Raw genomic sequence first — 16,425 nt, forward strand, 5'->3', positions numbered from 1 at the left:
TCCCATCACGTTTTTTTTTTTTTTTTTGTTTTTTTTTCTGTGAGCCTTCGAAATAACCTCTTATCTGTGATGAAATCGAAGAACCATAGCGCAAAGACAGTGTAGATAATAAGTTTAGTAGTATTGGTGTTAGCAGTAGCAGCAGCAGTAGTAGTAGTAGTAGCAGCATGAGCAGCAGCAGTAGTCGTAGTAGCACCACCACCACCACAAACAGCATCAGCAGCAGCAGTAGTAGTAGTAGTAGTAGTAGTAAGAGTAGTAGTAGTGGTAGGACCGGCTGCGCAATCAACAAACCTGTGTCAATGGCTCCCTTGTTGGCGCTGACCCATCGCGGAACGGCCAGGCCCAAGAAGAGAGCCAGGCCCAGCACACACATGTTGCGCGGCCTGCGCAAGTCCACGTGGCGTAGGTTGGACAGTCCTACAGCCGTGATCATGGCTGGGGACAGAAAGAAGGGAAGAAACGGATAAATAACAGGAAGCAAAGAACGGGGAAGGAAGGCAGGAAGAAACGAATAAATAACAGGAAGGAAAGAACGGGGAAGGAAGGCAGGAAGAAACGAATAAATAACAGTAAGGAAAGAACGGGGACTGCGGGAAGGAAGGAAGAGACGGATAAATAACAGGAAGGAAAGAACGGGGAAGGAAGGCAGGAAGAAACGAATAAATAACAGTAAGGAAAGAACGTGGAGGGAAGGAAGGAACTTGAAACGGATAAATAACAGGAAGGAAAGAACGGGGAGGGAAGGCAGGAAGAAACGGATAAATAACAGGAAGGAAAGAACGGGGAGGGAAGGCAGGAAGAAACGGATAAAATAACAGGAAGGAAAGAACGGGGAAGGAAGGCAGGAAGAAATAAATAAATAACAGGACGGAAAGAACGGGGAAGGAAGGAAGGAAGAAAGGAAGCTAGAAAAAAAACAACACCAAGTGCTTGTTTATAAGTTATGCTGCTATGTAGGTATATATTGGCTTCTACCTGCAGATACATCAGTTACATAATTATTCAATGTGGAGCAGTGGATAGGTCCTTTGGGAACGGGTATAGCCCATCTGACTGGTGGGTAGACTTCAAAGACTATTAGGGGTAAAGGTTAACGGTTCCAAAGTCTTTCACTACGGTCATGGGGGAGTGGGGGTGCGGGTGGGAAAGGGTGGTGGTGGTGGTGGTGCAGTGAATTCATGTCCACTGTTTCAAGGGCTCGGCATAGATAGGAAGGCGGGGCCCAAACCTCTCCTTCCGCCGTTTTAATAACCTTCCGGAACCAAATCAGGTATCCATTCACACCTCACACCAAGGCGGGTCGGGGGTGAACACCATCACCATTATGGTAGCTTTTGCAGTTCAGTCGTCAGGACGTGATGATGATGATGATGATGATGATGATGATGGTTATGATGAAATGGATACTTATATAGCGCTTATCATCTGTCGGAGACCAAGCTCTAAGCGCTTTACAAACACGGGATCATTTGTACAACAGGCTGCCTACCTGGGTAGAGCCGACTCACGGTTGTCATTGGACGCTCATCATTCGTTTCCAGTGTCATTCAGATTTCAGGCACGCATACATTCACACTTAAACAGACATGTAACATTTTACGTGTATGACTGTTCTGTTTATTTACCACGCCATTAGGCAGCCATACTCCGTCTTCGGGGATGTGCATGCTGGGTATGTTCTTGTTTCCATAACCCACCGAACGCTGACATGGATTACAGGATCTTTAACATGCGTATTTGATCAGGCACTACAGCAGGTCAGGACATAATGTTGACCTGGGAGATTGCACGTGTCGCTATGCCTTTCTTGGCTACAGCGGTTTGGCTGAGAGGTGAGGGGTGTAGGGGGTCATGGTTTTTCAGGCATCCTTTAGCTTCTGTGTATCTTCTTCTGCCACCGGGATTCGGTGCATATTACTTTAAGATTTTATATCAAACTTGCTTATTGTCGTCTCGTCGATTTCATTATGACATGTATTTTTACTTGAAATGCTGGTTAAACAAAAAACAACAACAAAATAACGGGTAGTAACGAGAAAGAAAAAAAAAAAAGAAAAAAAAAAAGAAAAAAAAAAAAGGTCTCACCGAACATGCCGAGGAACATCCCCCCGACCACAGGGTCGGGGATGGAGACGAAGAAGGCCCCCACCTTCCCCAAACAGCCCAACACCAACAGCAACACGCCGGCCGTCTGCACCACACGCCGGGAGGCCACCTGTACGCAGAGGGCCCCGCCAGTCAGGGACACGGCTTACGCGCTACATACACTATCAGACATCAGTTAAATTACAAAGCTGCCATCCTCTGTAACTAAACTAACTGACCGTGCATGCGCACACTACACAGCCACACACACACACACACACACACACACACACACACACACACTCACGCACGCACGCACGCACAATTGCACGCACAACTGCACGCGCGCAAGCACACACACACGTGCGCACGCAAGCACACACGTGCGCGCGCACGCGCGCACACACACACACACACACTATCGACACTTTCAGGCGGTCATTAAATTGCACACAAATTTTTGCCATCCTCCATAGCCTTATTTGTTGAATACCTTGGTCACTCCGATAGCGGCGACGTTCTCACTGTAGGACGTGGTACCATTCCCTGAACCAAAGGCTCCGGCGAGCACACAGCCGATGCCCTCAACGCCTATCGCTGGAACAAACACGTTGACAGTGTTGACATTGTTGCTTGGATTGCAGTCGCCCGCACAGGGCTATTCCGGGACTGCTTTTGCACGTAAATGCTTCCGTTTTTTGGACGCATGAGGCCACGGACTAATAGATATAATTCTATTTTCAAAATGATTTAATTTTTTTAATGATTTCAAAATGAAAAATATTATACTTATGAGACCATGGCATGAGGCAGCCAAAGTGCTCCATTCTTAGCGGTCCTCAGCAAATTTGCTGGTACTACCCCATCATCTGTCAACAAGTCAGGGATCCATCTCCACTGTCTGTCAGTCGTCAATTCATCACGGACCGTCCTCTCTCTGTTCAACAAAATGAAAAGTTTAACCGCGATAGGTCTGAAAAAAGACAAACGTGTGATACAACACAGTTCATGACAGTATCTTAACCATTAACTCTCTCCATACGAACGGCGAAAGAGACGACGTTAACAGCGTTTCACCCTAATTATCATCATCAAAATATTGCAAGCGGAAGGCTCTTATACTGAAGAGGTGAATGCTGACAAAGAATACCACAGTTCTGACGACGGAAGCTAAATGTTGGATCATTCAGACACCCACTGGACATCCGAGGTGTCTGTGTAGAGGAGAAGAGAGGACTGGCCGTACTGAGTGAGTTAAAGCTCTCCTAGGTGAATGAGACCAGCTGTGTTGAGGATGTCAGCCTTTCCACTTAATTCATCACCCCTGGATTATAGAAAGGTCGTGAAATAATAGATTAGAAAAGAAATAACACAAAAACACCGACTGAAGAATACATCAAATATGCAAAGAATACTGCAGAATCGACAGCTTGTGCTCATCCCAGTATTTATAGTATCACTACCTAACCGTCAGTGCAAAAGAACAAAGACGGCAAGAGAGTAAAAGGTGCTAAGGCTTGCTAGAAAAAAAAGACAAAAAAATGGAAATGGACTGGAAGGGCAGAAAAAGCAGACAACAGCGAATGAAAGGGGTATGGTAGGTGGGGAGGCAGAAACAAAGAGAGGAATAGAAGAGAAACATCCAATTTCCAGCATAGATTTCTCAGAAGTTGGGGATGCAGGCAATCCCGGCATCCCACGGAGATAAAACAAACAGGTCACTGGGCATTGACAGTGACTGATTATGAAGCATGAACAAAAATTAATTCCTATCCCTGGAACGAACACATCACGAAGACTAAATGATTCTTTGCAATGTGAAGAACACCAGGAGCACTGAGAAATCCTTCGATTTTGGGTGGCCCAAGGGAAACAACCGTGTGCAGCACGCACTTGGCGCACTGAAACATAACCCATGACAACAAAAGGGTTGTCCTCTGACATAATTGTACAGAAAAAAAAAAAAAATCCACTCTAGTAGCTACACAAATATAAATGCCTGCAATCGAGGCCTAAGCAGTTGGATTGTTCTGATGGTACGGCATCTGCCTAACAGATGTGGTGTAGCGTATATGGATTTGTCCGAACACAGTGATGCTTCCTTTGAAACAAAACAAAAACAAACAAAAAACCCTGAAATTGAAGCTAGAAACGACACTTTTTATATCGAACTTCACTCACCTCTGTTGATGGCGTGGGAAGGGGGAGGCGGGGCCCCGGAGAGCCGCGCGCATGCGTAGTAGTCCCCCACAGACTCCAGCATGGAGGCCAGCACCCCGGCCACCATGCCCAACACTGACCCAGCACTGACTGTCGGCACCCCCCACTGTCCTGTGGTGGTCAGCATGTAGGTGATGGTGATGTTGAGGAGGTGAAGGAGGTTGATGGGGAGAGAGGAGGAGGAGGAGGAGGAGATGGAGGAGGAGGAGATGGAGGAGGAGGAGGAGAAGAATGAGGAGGAGCGGGAGGGGGAGAGAGGAGAAGAATGAGGAGGGACAGGAGGAGGGGGAGGATGTGATGAAGAGGAGAAGAGGGGGAAGAGGAGAAGAAGGACGAGGAGGAGAAGAACAAGAACAAGAAGAAGAGGAGGAAGGAGGAGGAGGAGGACAACGATGATGACGAGGAGAAGAAGGAGGAGGAGAAGGATGAGCTGGAGAAGGAGGAGGAGAAAGAAGAGGAGGAGGAGAAAGAAGAAGATACGGAAGGAGGAGGAGAAGGAGGAGGGTGAGGAGGAGAAGAAGAACAAGAAGGAGGAGGAGGAGGTCGATGGAGGAGGAAAGGGAGAGAGACAGGGCAGAGAGGAAAAGGAGGAGGAGGAGGAGGAGAAGAACGACGCCAGATGATGAGACAGCAACAACAACAACAACAACAAAGGAGGGGGGGGGGTAGGGGTGTGTTCAGTACCTGGGTACGGTACCCTGATCCAGGAGGAGTCCTTGAGGGCGGAGGCTCTGATATCGGTGCGGGCAGAGTACCCCCAGGCGGCAGGGTCCGAGGGGAGAGCACCGCTGACAGTCAGCACCAGACACAGCACCCAGCTAATCACCATGGCCAACAACACCTGCACAGGTGGGTACCCTTCGTCACGGTGAGCATGGTAAGGAGGAGGTGGAGGGTGTGTGTGTGTGTGTGTGTGTGTGTGTGTGTGTGTGTGTGTGTGTGTGTTGACGTGTGTGTGTGTTGACATGTAATGTACAAATTTTAACGTTTCTATGAGGAATGTTAAGTAACAACTGTTTTATAATGTAATATAGCAGCTTGTTTGCTTTGCTTGTTAATCTCTGTGCGTGCATGTGCGTGCGTGTGTGTGTGTGTGTGTGTGTGTGTGTGTGTGTGTGTGTGTGTGTGTGTGTGTGTGTGTGTGTGTGTGTGTGTGTGTGTGTGTGTGTGTGTGTGACTGTTTAAATTTTCTACAGGTTTGTTGTTGTTATCGTTACCATTAATTATAGTTTTAACAATTATTCATATATCTGATACTTTTTTCGATTTACTTCACGGCGTCATCTCTTATAATTGTCCTCTCATACTTATGTTTCAAATGATATGTGTATGTTTGGAGTGGGGGTGGGGAACAGGGAGGGGGAGAGGGATAAGTGAGAGCTGATAAATAAAAGATCTTTGCATCTTTTGCTCTGGGATTCAACAACAACAAAAAACAACTACAACAAAGAATACACACACACACACACACACACACACACACACACACACACACACACACACACACACACACACATACAGAGAGGGAGGAGGAGAGAGGGAGAGAGAGAATAAATAACTTCGATGACAAACCGGAAACAGTCCAAAGAGGGGTAACCGCATCGTGGAGAGCCCACAGGACAGTCTGGGTCTGCAGGAGATGCTGAGCTTCGGCAATGGCACCTGGACGTTGTGGATACACTGGGAAAAGATCACAATCAGTGCCAGAGTCCTGAAACACACACACACACACACACACACACACACACACACACACACACCAACAGTGACACAGCCACACAGACACAGACACAGACACACACACACACACACAGATCACAGATACACACCCCAACGCAGACACACACCATAACGCAGACACACACACACACACACACACACACACACACAGGCCACAGACACAATATTATCACAATATTCTTGTATATATGTATATGCATTAAAATATTTTGGTTGTTATTGTTGCTCTTCATGTGCTTGTTTCCTTTCTCTCTCCTATTTTTTTCTTCTTTTTTTTTTTTTTCCTTCTTTTTAATTTTTATTTATTTATTCATTTTTTATTATTTTCATTGATGGCTTGATGTAAAAAAAAGCAATTGTTGCTTATTCAATTTACCATAATGAAATAAAATCTTGACTTGACAGACACCCCCAACCCCTCCCAACACACACACACACACACACACACACACACACACACACACACACACACATACAGACACATACACAGACCACAGACACACACCCAAACACACACACACAGACACACAGACACACAGACAGACACACACACACACACACACACACACACACACACAGACCCAACACAGGGAGAGAGAGAGAGAGAGAGAGAGAGAGAGAGAGAGAGAGAGAGAGAGAGAGAGAGAGGCAAGTTATAACACTAAACGATGCACAGAAGCTGTACGCTTATCCTCCAAGCACTGTTCATCACAACACGCAGAAGACAGACAGACAGACACGGAGAGAATGAATGAATAAATGAATAAATTAACCAATCAATTGATTAATTAATTAATGATGAATGAATGAATGAATGAATTAACCAATCAATTAATTAATTAATGAAGAATGAATGAATGAATGAATGAATGAATGAATGAATGAAGAATGATGGATGAATGAATGAATGAATTAATGAATGAACTGGTTGATTGAGTTAGTGAGTGGATCGATTGATTGATTGATTGATTGCGGGGTTTTTTTTCTTATTCATATATTTATTCATTTCGTTTTCAGAGGGTAATGGATTATCTCAAAAATGTTTTTTTTCTTTTCATCCAGTCCTCGAAAGGAAATGGGAGCAGAGGGTGAGGGTGAGGGTGGGGGTGGGGTAGGGGCGTGGGGTTTGGAAGACGTTTTGGGAAAGGGAAGGGGACTGCACTCCGGATTTAGTTTGGGTTTGCTCCCTTAGCCTTCGACGATCAAAATGTCTGCTCCCAAAAAGCAGTGTGGGTAGAGGGTGGGGGTGGAGGGGGCGGGGGGGTGTCAATTCCCAATGGCTTATTATTCGTGTTGAAAATGGAACGCTTAGCTGTTGTGAAGATCGCTTCTTGGTTTTAACGAGCACAGCAAAACATTGCTGACAGACAGACATGAAATGCGGAAGGAAGGAAGGAAGGAAGGAAGGAATTATGAACAAAGAAACAAGACAAAATAACGAGAAAAGGCAGAGGCAACAGATACGCACAGAATGAAGAAAGAGATGAAAGGTGGGGGGGAAACATTTGCTAGATAAATGAATGAATGAATAAATAAATAAGTAAATAAATAAATATATCCATAAATAAAATTCATAAACGAATGAATGAATACTCAAATAAACGAATGAACGAACGATCGAACGACCGAATTGAATAACTCAAAATAATTAAAATGATGAATTAATTACATTGATCAAAACTAAATAAAATATACAATCAATTAATTAAACCCCGGAAGCATGTGATGAAAAGCGCTTTTGCCCCTTCCCCCCCCCCCCCCCAGCCCAATCCCCAACAACAACAACAACTCCCCCCCCCTCTCTCTCTCCCTCTCTCTCTCCCTCTCTCTCTGAGTTTTTTTTTCTTTTCTTTTCTTCTTTTGAGTGTGTGTGTCTGCTTTTTTTTCTCTCTCTCTCTCTCTCTGCCCCTCTCTCTCTCCCTCATTCTCTCTCTCTCTCTCTCTCTCTCGCTCTCCGATTTTTTTTTTTCTTTTTCTTCTTTTGAGAGTGTGTGTGTGTGTGTTTGTGTGTGAGCGAGGGCATGGTGTAAAGAAGGCTTCAGCTCATCCAGTTTACTCTCAATAAAACATTTATTTGTTGTTCTCCCTTTTCTCTCTCTCTCCCCCTCTCTCTTTCTCTTTCTCTCTGTCTCTCTCTCTCATTCTCTCTCCTCCCTCTCTCTCTCGCTCTCTCTCCGTCTGTCTCTCTCTCCTCTCTCTTTCTCTCCCTCTCTCTCGCTCTCTCTCTCTGCGATTCATTACGTTCCTTCAAATCAAGGATACGAGAACTTCTGCTCCACAAGCAATAGGCCCACAAAGCTTCTTTTTTTCTTCTTTTTTTTTTAATAACCAGCTAAAAGAGACAAAAATCATGCTTTTTCCGTGAAGTTTGTATATATACCTACATGCAGTGAATTTATTTTATTTCTACCTTTGTGCTTTAATGTTTTTACTTGTTCGCCTGTTAATTGGATGTTGTTACCTGTAACATATGCATCAGCAAATTAATCACTTTTGTATATGTGATATGGTAAAGTTGTGCTTCTCTGTTTTCTTTATGTCCGCTATATGTTTCTCACTTCGGTCATGTCTCTGTATGTGCATAAGTATATATATATATATATATATATGTGTGTGTGTGTGTGCGTGTGCGTGTGTGTTTGTGTGTGTGTGTGTTGGGTGGAGAGAGTATGTGTATGGATATGAATGTATGAATGCGTTCGTTTTATTACTTTTTACGATGTTAATGATGATGATGGTTATCATTCTTCGTTGTAGTAGCAGTGTTAACAAAATTATTATTTTTGTGTCGTTATCGTTAATGTTGTTATTATTATTGTTGTCACAAGGACAGATTGGAAGACTGGGCGATGCCTAAAATCTTTATCCTTGAGTGATAAAGTTTTTTAATCTTGAATCTCTCTCCCTCTCTCACTCTCTCCCCCCCCACTCTCACTCCCTCTTTCTCTCTCACTCTTTCTCCCTCTCTCTCTCTCTCACTCTCTCCCCCTCTCTCTCACTCTCTCCCTCTCTCTCTCACTCTCTCTCCCCCTCTCTCACACCCCACTCTCTCTCTCCCCTCTCTCTCTCTCTCCCCCCTCTCTCTCCCGTCCCTCTCTCCCTCTCACTCTCTCTCCCTCCCTCTCCCTGTCGCTCTGTCCCTCTCTCTCACCCTCTCTCACTCTCCCCACTCCATCTCTCCCTCTCTCACTCTGCCCCCTTCTCTCTCTCTCGCACTCTCTCCCGCTCTCTCTCCCTCTCTCTCCCCCCCTCTCTCTCCCCCTCTCTCTCGTTCTCTCTCCCTCTCTCTCGTTCTCTCTCCGTCTCTCCCTCTCGCAGTCTCTCGTTTTCTCTCTCCCTCTTTCTCTCTCTCTCCCTCTCTCTCTCTCTCTCCCTCTTTCTCTCTCTCCTTCCCCCCCGCTCTCTCTCTCTCTCTCCCTCTCTCTCTCTCTCCATTTCTCTCTCTCTCCCCCCTCTCTCCCCCCTCTCTCTCCCCTCCCCCTCTCTCTCGTTCTCTCCCTCCCTCTCTCACTCTGTCTCCCTCTCTCTCTCCGTCCCTCTCTCACTCTTTCTCGCACTCTATCTCTCACCCCTCTCTCTCTCCCTCTCTCTCTCGTTCTCTCCCTCCCTCTCTCACTCTGTCTCCCTCTCCCCCCCCCCCCCCCCCCCTCTCTCTCTCTCTCTCTCTCTCTCTCCGTCCCTCTCTCACTCTCTCTCGCACTCTATCTCTCCCCCCCTCCTCTCTCGCTCTCTCTCTTTCTCAACACCACTCCCCCATCCTCCACCCTTCCTCACTGACAGGAGGGCCATCCACCAGAGGGAGGACGCCTTCCCGGAGGCGGCATCGAAGAGAGCCAGCCCGACCAGGGTGACGGTGGGGGCGATGACCAGAGGCCCCACGTAGCGCAGCACCAGACTGAAGGTGCCCGTGAAGCCCAACACCACCTGGGTCAGGGAGGCCAGCATCACGGCGCCCTGGATCTGTCCGGGGGGGTGAAATTGGAAAGGGGGGGGATTGGGGGTGGGGGGTGCATCAGTTTTCAGTTCCAATTGTTTCCTGTTGTTGTTTTTTTACAGACTCAGACTTTGACAAACACACAGATACAGATACACAGATACTTACACACATAGACACACGCACACAGACACAAATATACAGACGCAGACAGACAGACAGACACAGGTACAGATACAGACACACAGACACACACACACATACACACAGAGACACACACAAACACACACACAGTGAGAGAGAGAATGTGTGTGTGTCTGTGTGTGTGTGTCTGTGTGTGTGTGAGAGAGAGAGTGAGAGAGAGAGAGAGATAGAGAGAGAGAGAGACAGAGAGAGAGAGAGAGAACATTATTAAAGAAAAAAAACACTCCTACACACACACACACACACACACACACACACACACACACACACACACACACACACACACACACACACACACTAAGCTTACTTACATCTGCCACTGATCAGTGTGCTTCAGTCAAAGATGTCACGTTTTGTTCCCAAAGCAATGACTGAGCGGACGCAAGCCACAAAAAATGTAAACATTCCATTGTTGTGCACAGCATGTGTCAATGTGACATTAAATAATTGTGTGTGTGTGTGTGTATGTGTGCGTGCGTGCGTGCACCTGTGTGTATTTGTGTGTGCGTGCGTGCCTGCGCGCGCGTGAGTGTGAGTGTGTATGTGCGCGTGTGCGTTCATATGTGTGTATGTGAGTGTGCGTGGTGGGTGCGTGCGTGCGTGTGTGTGTGTGTGTGTGTATGTGTGTGTGTGCGCGCGCGCGCACCATGACCACAACACCAGGCCAAGCCACTGATTACCGCATTTTTAGCAGTGTGAAAAGTACAAACAGTGACTGACCTCACACAGCCGTGCATGCCACAGCTGTCGATGTCTCTCCCCACCGACCTCTCCGAAATGGGTCGTGCCGTTCTCTGTTGATGTCAGCAATGTCAGAATGCACCGTGTGCTTTTTGGTTTGTGGTTGGTGTGTGTGTGTGTGTGTGTGTGTGTGTGTGTGTGTGTGTTTCATTCCAGAAGTGTTTCAGTTTGGCCACATGGTTAAAGTGTTATTTCTTTCTTTCTTTTTCTTCTTCTTCTTCTTCTTTTTTTTCTGCTTTCTGTAAGAAAAATGGCTGATTATTTTCTTTCGCTTTGTTCTGAGGGCGCTGGGGGTGGAGCGTGGAAATAACAAAGTATTGTGTGCACGCACGCACGCACACACGCACGCACGCACGCACGCACGCACGCACACACGCACACACACAGATGATGATGATGATGATGATAAAGTAAAAACGCCGAAGTCAACACCAAAGACGACAACGACAACGATCAAACACACAGACACAGCTACACACACACACACACACACACACACACACACACACATATATATATATATATATATATATATATATATATATATATATATATATATATATATATATATATATATAACACTACACTACACTACACAACACTTACAATACAAATATATAAAACCAACATTAAAAAAACACACAAAAAACCAGCGATATAACTTTTTTTTTGCAACAAATCAAAGTTATCAAATTAGACAACGCTTTCCTTATCCTTACCCACAATAGCGAGGAGCTCAACAGTGAGATGAAAAACATCGAGGGCAGCACTGGCATTCGTGCCGACGTCTTCGGCATCGGCGGCGGCTGAGAAGGCGGCGACGGCGTCGGCGTTAGTGGCGTTGGCTGTAAGGTTGCTGCCGACGCTGACGGTCAGCCGGGCGGGGCACTGCCACTTTGGCAGCGACAGGATAGAGAAAGTGGGTGCCAGGAAGGCGAAGGTGGCACCTTGGATGATGGGCAGTCTGGTGGTGGCGGTAGTGGTGGTGGTGGTCGTGGTGGTGGTCGTGGTCGAGGAGGAATTGTTGTGGGGTTTTGGTAAAGGACAATCGGTTAATTGTAGACTGGGGAATAAGGTAGCTTTATTCTTTGTTATCTTGTGTGTGCGTCTGTGCGTACTTGTATGTGTGTCTGTTTGTGTGTGTGTGTGTGTGTGTGTGTGTGTGTGTGTGTGTGTGTGTGTGTGTGTACGCACGTACTTTGCCCCTCTGTCAGTCGCTGTTCCTCGATTGACGTCTATGTTGCTAGCAGTTTCGTCACTGGGGTTGCATTGGCCTTCGTGTTGAAATGAATTACTAGATAAGGAAGATTCGTCTCCACCGTTATCCATATCGGGCTGTCAGGTCAGGTCATTAGATCTGCTACTGGTAACCTGTAATCCAGTACAACCTGTTCAGGGTCGGGTTGCCGGCGACTAAACCGGCACTCCCACCGCTCCCTTCCGGGACTGGTGAGGCGGGTGGCTAGACACCCTTATGGAGATCCATAAAAGGGCGTCGGCTCAGGAGAGCGTCTGAGCAGCCCTCTTTAGGAATGCACTGCTCACCTCCCTGGCATGAGGAAGGGGCTAGAAAAGGTGCCCTAAAAATTGCCTGCTCCATATGCTGGCCAGGACCCTACATCAGCGGTCGAAACAAAAAGAAAGAAAAGAAAAAAACAAGGATCGTTCCTCTCACCAATGGTGCTTGGAACATTAGGACTCTCCTGGACAGAGATTACGCGGACAGACCCCAAAGGAGAACGGCACTAGTTGCATCCGAACTCGCCAGATACAACATTGACATCGCATCCTTGAGTGAGACTCGGCTTGCAGGCGAAGGCGAGCTCTGTGAACGGGGATCTGGTTACACCTTCTTCTGGAGTGGACGAGGAAGCGAAGAGCGACGTGAGGCTGGCGTTGGTTTTGCAGTAAAAACAGCACTTGTCAGCAAGCTAGCTGGAATCCCAAAGGGAGTCAACGATAGGCTTATGACCATGAAACTCCCACTAGCATCTGGCCAGAAGCACCTCACCATTGTCAGTGCCTACGCCCCAACCATGACCAACCCGGATGAAGTGAAGGCAAAGTTCTACGAGGACCTTCACTCTGTCATTGCTGCTATCCCTAAAGCAGACAAGCTCATCATTCTTGGGGACTTCAATGCTAGAGGTGGCTCTGACTACATCTCCTGGGATGGAGTGATTGGAAAGCACGGTGTGGGCCACTGCAACCCAAATGGATTGCTTTTGCTTCAGACCTGTGCAGAGCACGAACTGCTGATAACCAACACAGTTTTCTGCCTCCCTACCCGTAACAGGACGTCATAGATGCACCCTCGCTCAAAGCATTGGCATCTCATCGATTATGTCATCGTCAGGAAAAGGGATAGGCAAGATGTACGTGTAACAAAGACCATGTGCGGCGCCGAGTGTTGGACAGACCATCGCCTTGTAGTCTCGAAGCTGAATATTTGAATCCAGCCCAAGAGACGCCCCCAAGGCCAGAAGGCTCCAAAACGGCTCAACATCGCTAAGCTGAAAAACATCACCATCAAACAGTCCTGCGAAACTTGGACAGTGTACCAACGACATGCCAAGAAGCTGAACCACTTCCACACAACATGCCTCAGGAAGCTACTGAACATCAAGTGGCAAGACAGGACCCCAGACACAGAGGTGCTCGCAAAAGCCACCCTTCCCAGCATCTTCACCATCCTGATGCAGTCCCAGCTTCGCTGGGCTGGACACGTGGCGCGCATGCCAGACCATCGACTGCCCAAAAGGCTCTTCTATGGCGAGCTGCAACAAGGGAAGAGATCACACGGAGGTCAGAAGAAGCGCTTCAGAGATACTCTGAAAGTCTCTCTGAAAGCGTTTGATATCAACCCTGACTCCTGGGAGGAATCTGCAGTGGACCGTGACAAATGGCGCGCTGCTGTGCACAAAGGCGCCAAGTTGTGCGAGGCCAACAGGACTGCTGCAGCTGTTCAGAAGAGGCAGGCCAGAAAGTCACGGGCAAACAAGCTCGCTGACAATGATATGCCCGTCTTTGTCTGCCCCAACTGTGAGCGAACATTTCGTGCGCAGATTGGTCTATTCAGCTATCTGCGCATTCACAGATAGATTCATAAGCATTCCCCCCCCCCCCCCCACCACCACCCTCCCCCCATCCCCAAGCTGGATGACAACGATGGTCATCAAACCCGAAAACATTTCTCAGCCCTCCCCACTCCGCCCCCTCCCTCCCTCCCCCACCTTCCCTGCGGTCTCCACCTTTCCTCACCTGATGCCAAAGGTGGTCTGCAGCAGGGTGCTGATGCCGCCCACGAAGAAGATGGTGCCGATGAGCTCGCTGAGGCCCACGTTGTCGCCGGCCATGCACAGCGGGCCGGACAGGATGAGGGGCACAGACAGCGTGGTGCCAAAGGCCGTCAGGTAGTGCTGCGTGCACCACCGTGCATGGGGAAGGAGGGACCAAACACACCACGCACGCACACACACACACACGCGCGCGCACGCACACGCACGCGCAAACACACACGAACCGCCCCCTCCCCCCTTCCACCCTCACACACGCACACACACATACACACACGCGCGCGCACACGCATTCACACACACACACACGCGCACGCACACACACGCACACGCATTCACACACACACACGCGCACGCACACGCATTCACACACACACACACGCGCACGCACTCACACACACACACACACACACACACACACACACACACACACACACACACACACACACACACACGCACAAAGTTTCAGTTTCAGTTTCAAAGAAGTGTCAAACCTGTACACTGATCCATATCTGCTGTGTAAAGAGAGAGAGAGAGAGAGAGAGAGAGAAAGAAAAAAGTGAAACTGTCTCAGTTTCAGTGTCAATTTCAAGGTGTCAAACCTGTACATCGATCCGATCTATATCCGGTACACCATATCTGCCGTGTAAGAAAAAAAAGAGAGAAAAAAAGAGAGAAAGTTTCAGTTTCAAGGAAGCGTCAAACCTCTAGACCGATCATTATTCGGTGCACCATATCTGCTGTGTTAAAAAAAGAAAAAGAAAAAAAAGTACCCTTTCCAGTTTCAAATTATATCAGAGGTGTAGACCGATCCATATTCGCAATACCATAATTATCTGCTGTGTTCAACAACAACAACAACAACAACAACAAAAGAGCGGGTGCCTGACCTTCGTATAAACCCGCACACGCTGGTTTGTCCTTAAAACTGAGCGTTATCCTAGATTTGTGTAAAAACATTTGACATGAAACAAAATAAAATGATAGGAAGAAATTGTGAAAAATCAAGGAGCTCAGGGGGTGGGAGGAAGAGGGGGGGGGGTTGCAATTTTCTTCTTAAAATATTTTTTTTTATATTAGCAGCACCTTCTTTGTAAAGGTAAACAAAACAATCACTACCGTTGTCAAGTGATTTCAGTGATGAAGAAGATACTGCCGTTCAGAAAAATAGTTCATGGACCCATTGTTTTGTGTCCAGTTGGGTGTAAACCGGTTTTCGTGACGTTTATAAACAACGCTAGTCATATGATTTGTAACTTACGTTGGTCAGCCAGCTGTTCTTTCTCTCAGAGTCTCTGGACCTTGTATTTGGAATGAACTTCCTCTTTCGCTTCGTCAGGTCTCCGCACTCAGCTCTTTCAAGTCTGGCCTTAAAACCCACCTCTTCACACAAGATAGCCTCCCTCCCCTACCTCTTCCTTGTCGTCAGTTTTCTTCAGTTTTAGAGTTATGCATGCGTGTGAATGACTGCTGTGAAAGCGCTTAGATTTGTCTCTGCACAAGATTCAGCGCTATATAAATACTATTATTATTATAACAACGACAGCTACAATGCACCGTCCACGACCAACACTGACCGAAGGAGGCCTCATGCAATAGAAAATATTTAAAGTGAAACGACATAAAATTAGAATTTCTGCACTATTGTGCAATAGCTTGCACATAGTCATCAGCCCCATCCACATGTAATATGCAGCTTTTCTTCAAACGTGTGTGTGTGTGTGTGTGTGTGTGTGTGTGTGTGTGTGTACGTGCATGTGCATGTGTGTGTGTGTGTGTGTGTGTGTGTGTGCATGTGTGAGTATGCACAAGTTTTTATATTGATATGCACTTGTATGTTTTTTTGTTTGTTTTTTTGTTTTTTGTTTTTTTCTCAAGGCCTGACTAAGCGCGTTGGGTTACGCTGCTGGTCAGGCATCTGCTTGGCAGATGTGGTGTAGCGTATATGGATTTGTCCGAACGCAGTGACGCGTCCTTGAGCTACTGATACTGATACTGATTGTATGTATCCTAATTTCTACTGTATCTGTGTTTATGTATGATTTTCGATTTATGTTCGTATCTTGTTATGTACTATCCCCCCCTAATATTCCTTGTGACCCCGGTACACTTGGTAATAAAGACACATTCTATTAAATTCTGTTCTATATGGGTTTTTGCAATATTCTCTCTCAGTTCTACTGAACTTTGTATAGCAAGGGA

The 16,425-nt window shown here is 46.9% G+C and overlaps 1 protein-coding gene across 1 annotated transcript in view; it reads right to left on the reverse strand.

The window, feature by feature from the left end:
- Positions 1-16,425, reverse strand: part of LOC143293501 (solute carrier family 23 member 1-like) — a 37,783-nt gene that overhangs the window by 9,215 nt on the left and 12,143 nt on the right. Inside the window, exons 3-12 of the mRNA XM_076604401.1 lie at positions 14,189-14,346; positions 11,647-11,891; positions 10,907-10,980; positions 9,827-10,008; positions 5,881-6,019; positions 4,993-5,149; positions 4,270-4,419; positions 2,582-2,685; positions 2,089-2,218; positions 295-438 (exon numbers count right to left, since the gene is read on the reverse strand). Coding sequence (XP_076460516.1) covers positions 295-438; positions 2,089-2,218; positions 2,582-2,685; positions 4,270-4,419; positions 4,993-5,149; positions 5,881-6,019; positions 9,827-10,008; positions 10,907-10,980; positions 11,647-11,891; positions 14,189-14,346 — 1,483 coding nt within the window. The remainder of the gene's footprint in view (positions 1-294; positions 439-2,088; positions 2,219-2,581; positions 2,686-4,269; positions 4,420-4,992; positions 5,150-5,880; positions 6,020-9,826; positions 10,009-10,906; positions 10,981-11,646; positions 11,892-14,188; positions 14,347-16,425) is intronic.

Source organism: Babylonia areolata, chromosome 19 (assembly GCF_041734735.1).
Source record: "Babylonia areolata isolate BAREFJ2019XMU chromosome 19, ASM4173473v1, whole genome shotgun sequence".
In the NCBI taxonomy this organism is placed as follows: Eukaryota; Metazoa; Mollusca; class Gastropoda; order Neogastropoda; family Buccinidae; genus Babylonia; species Babylonia areolata.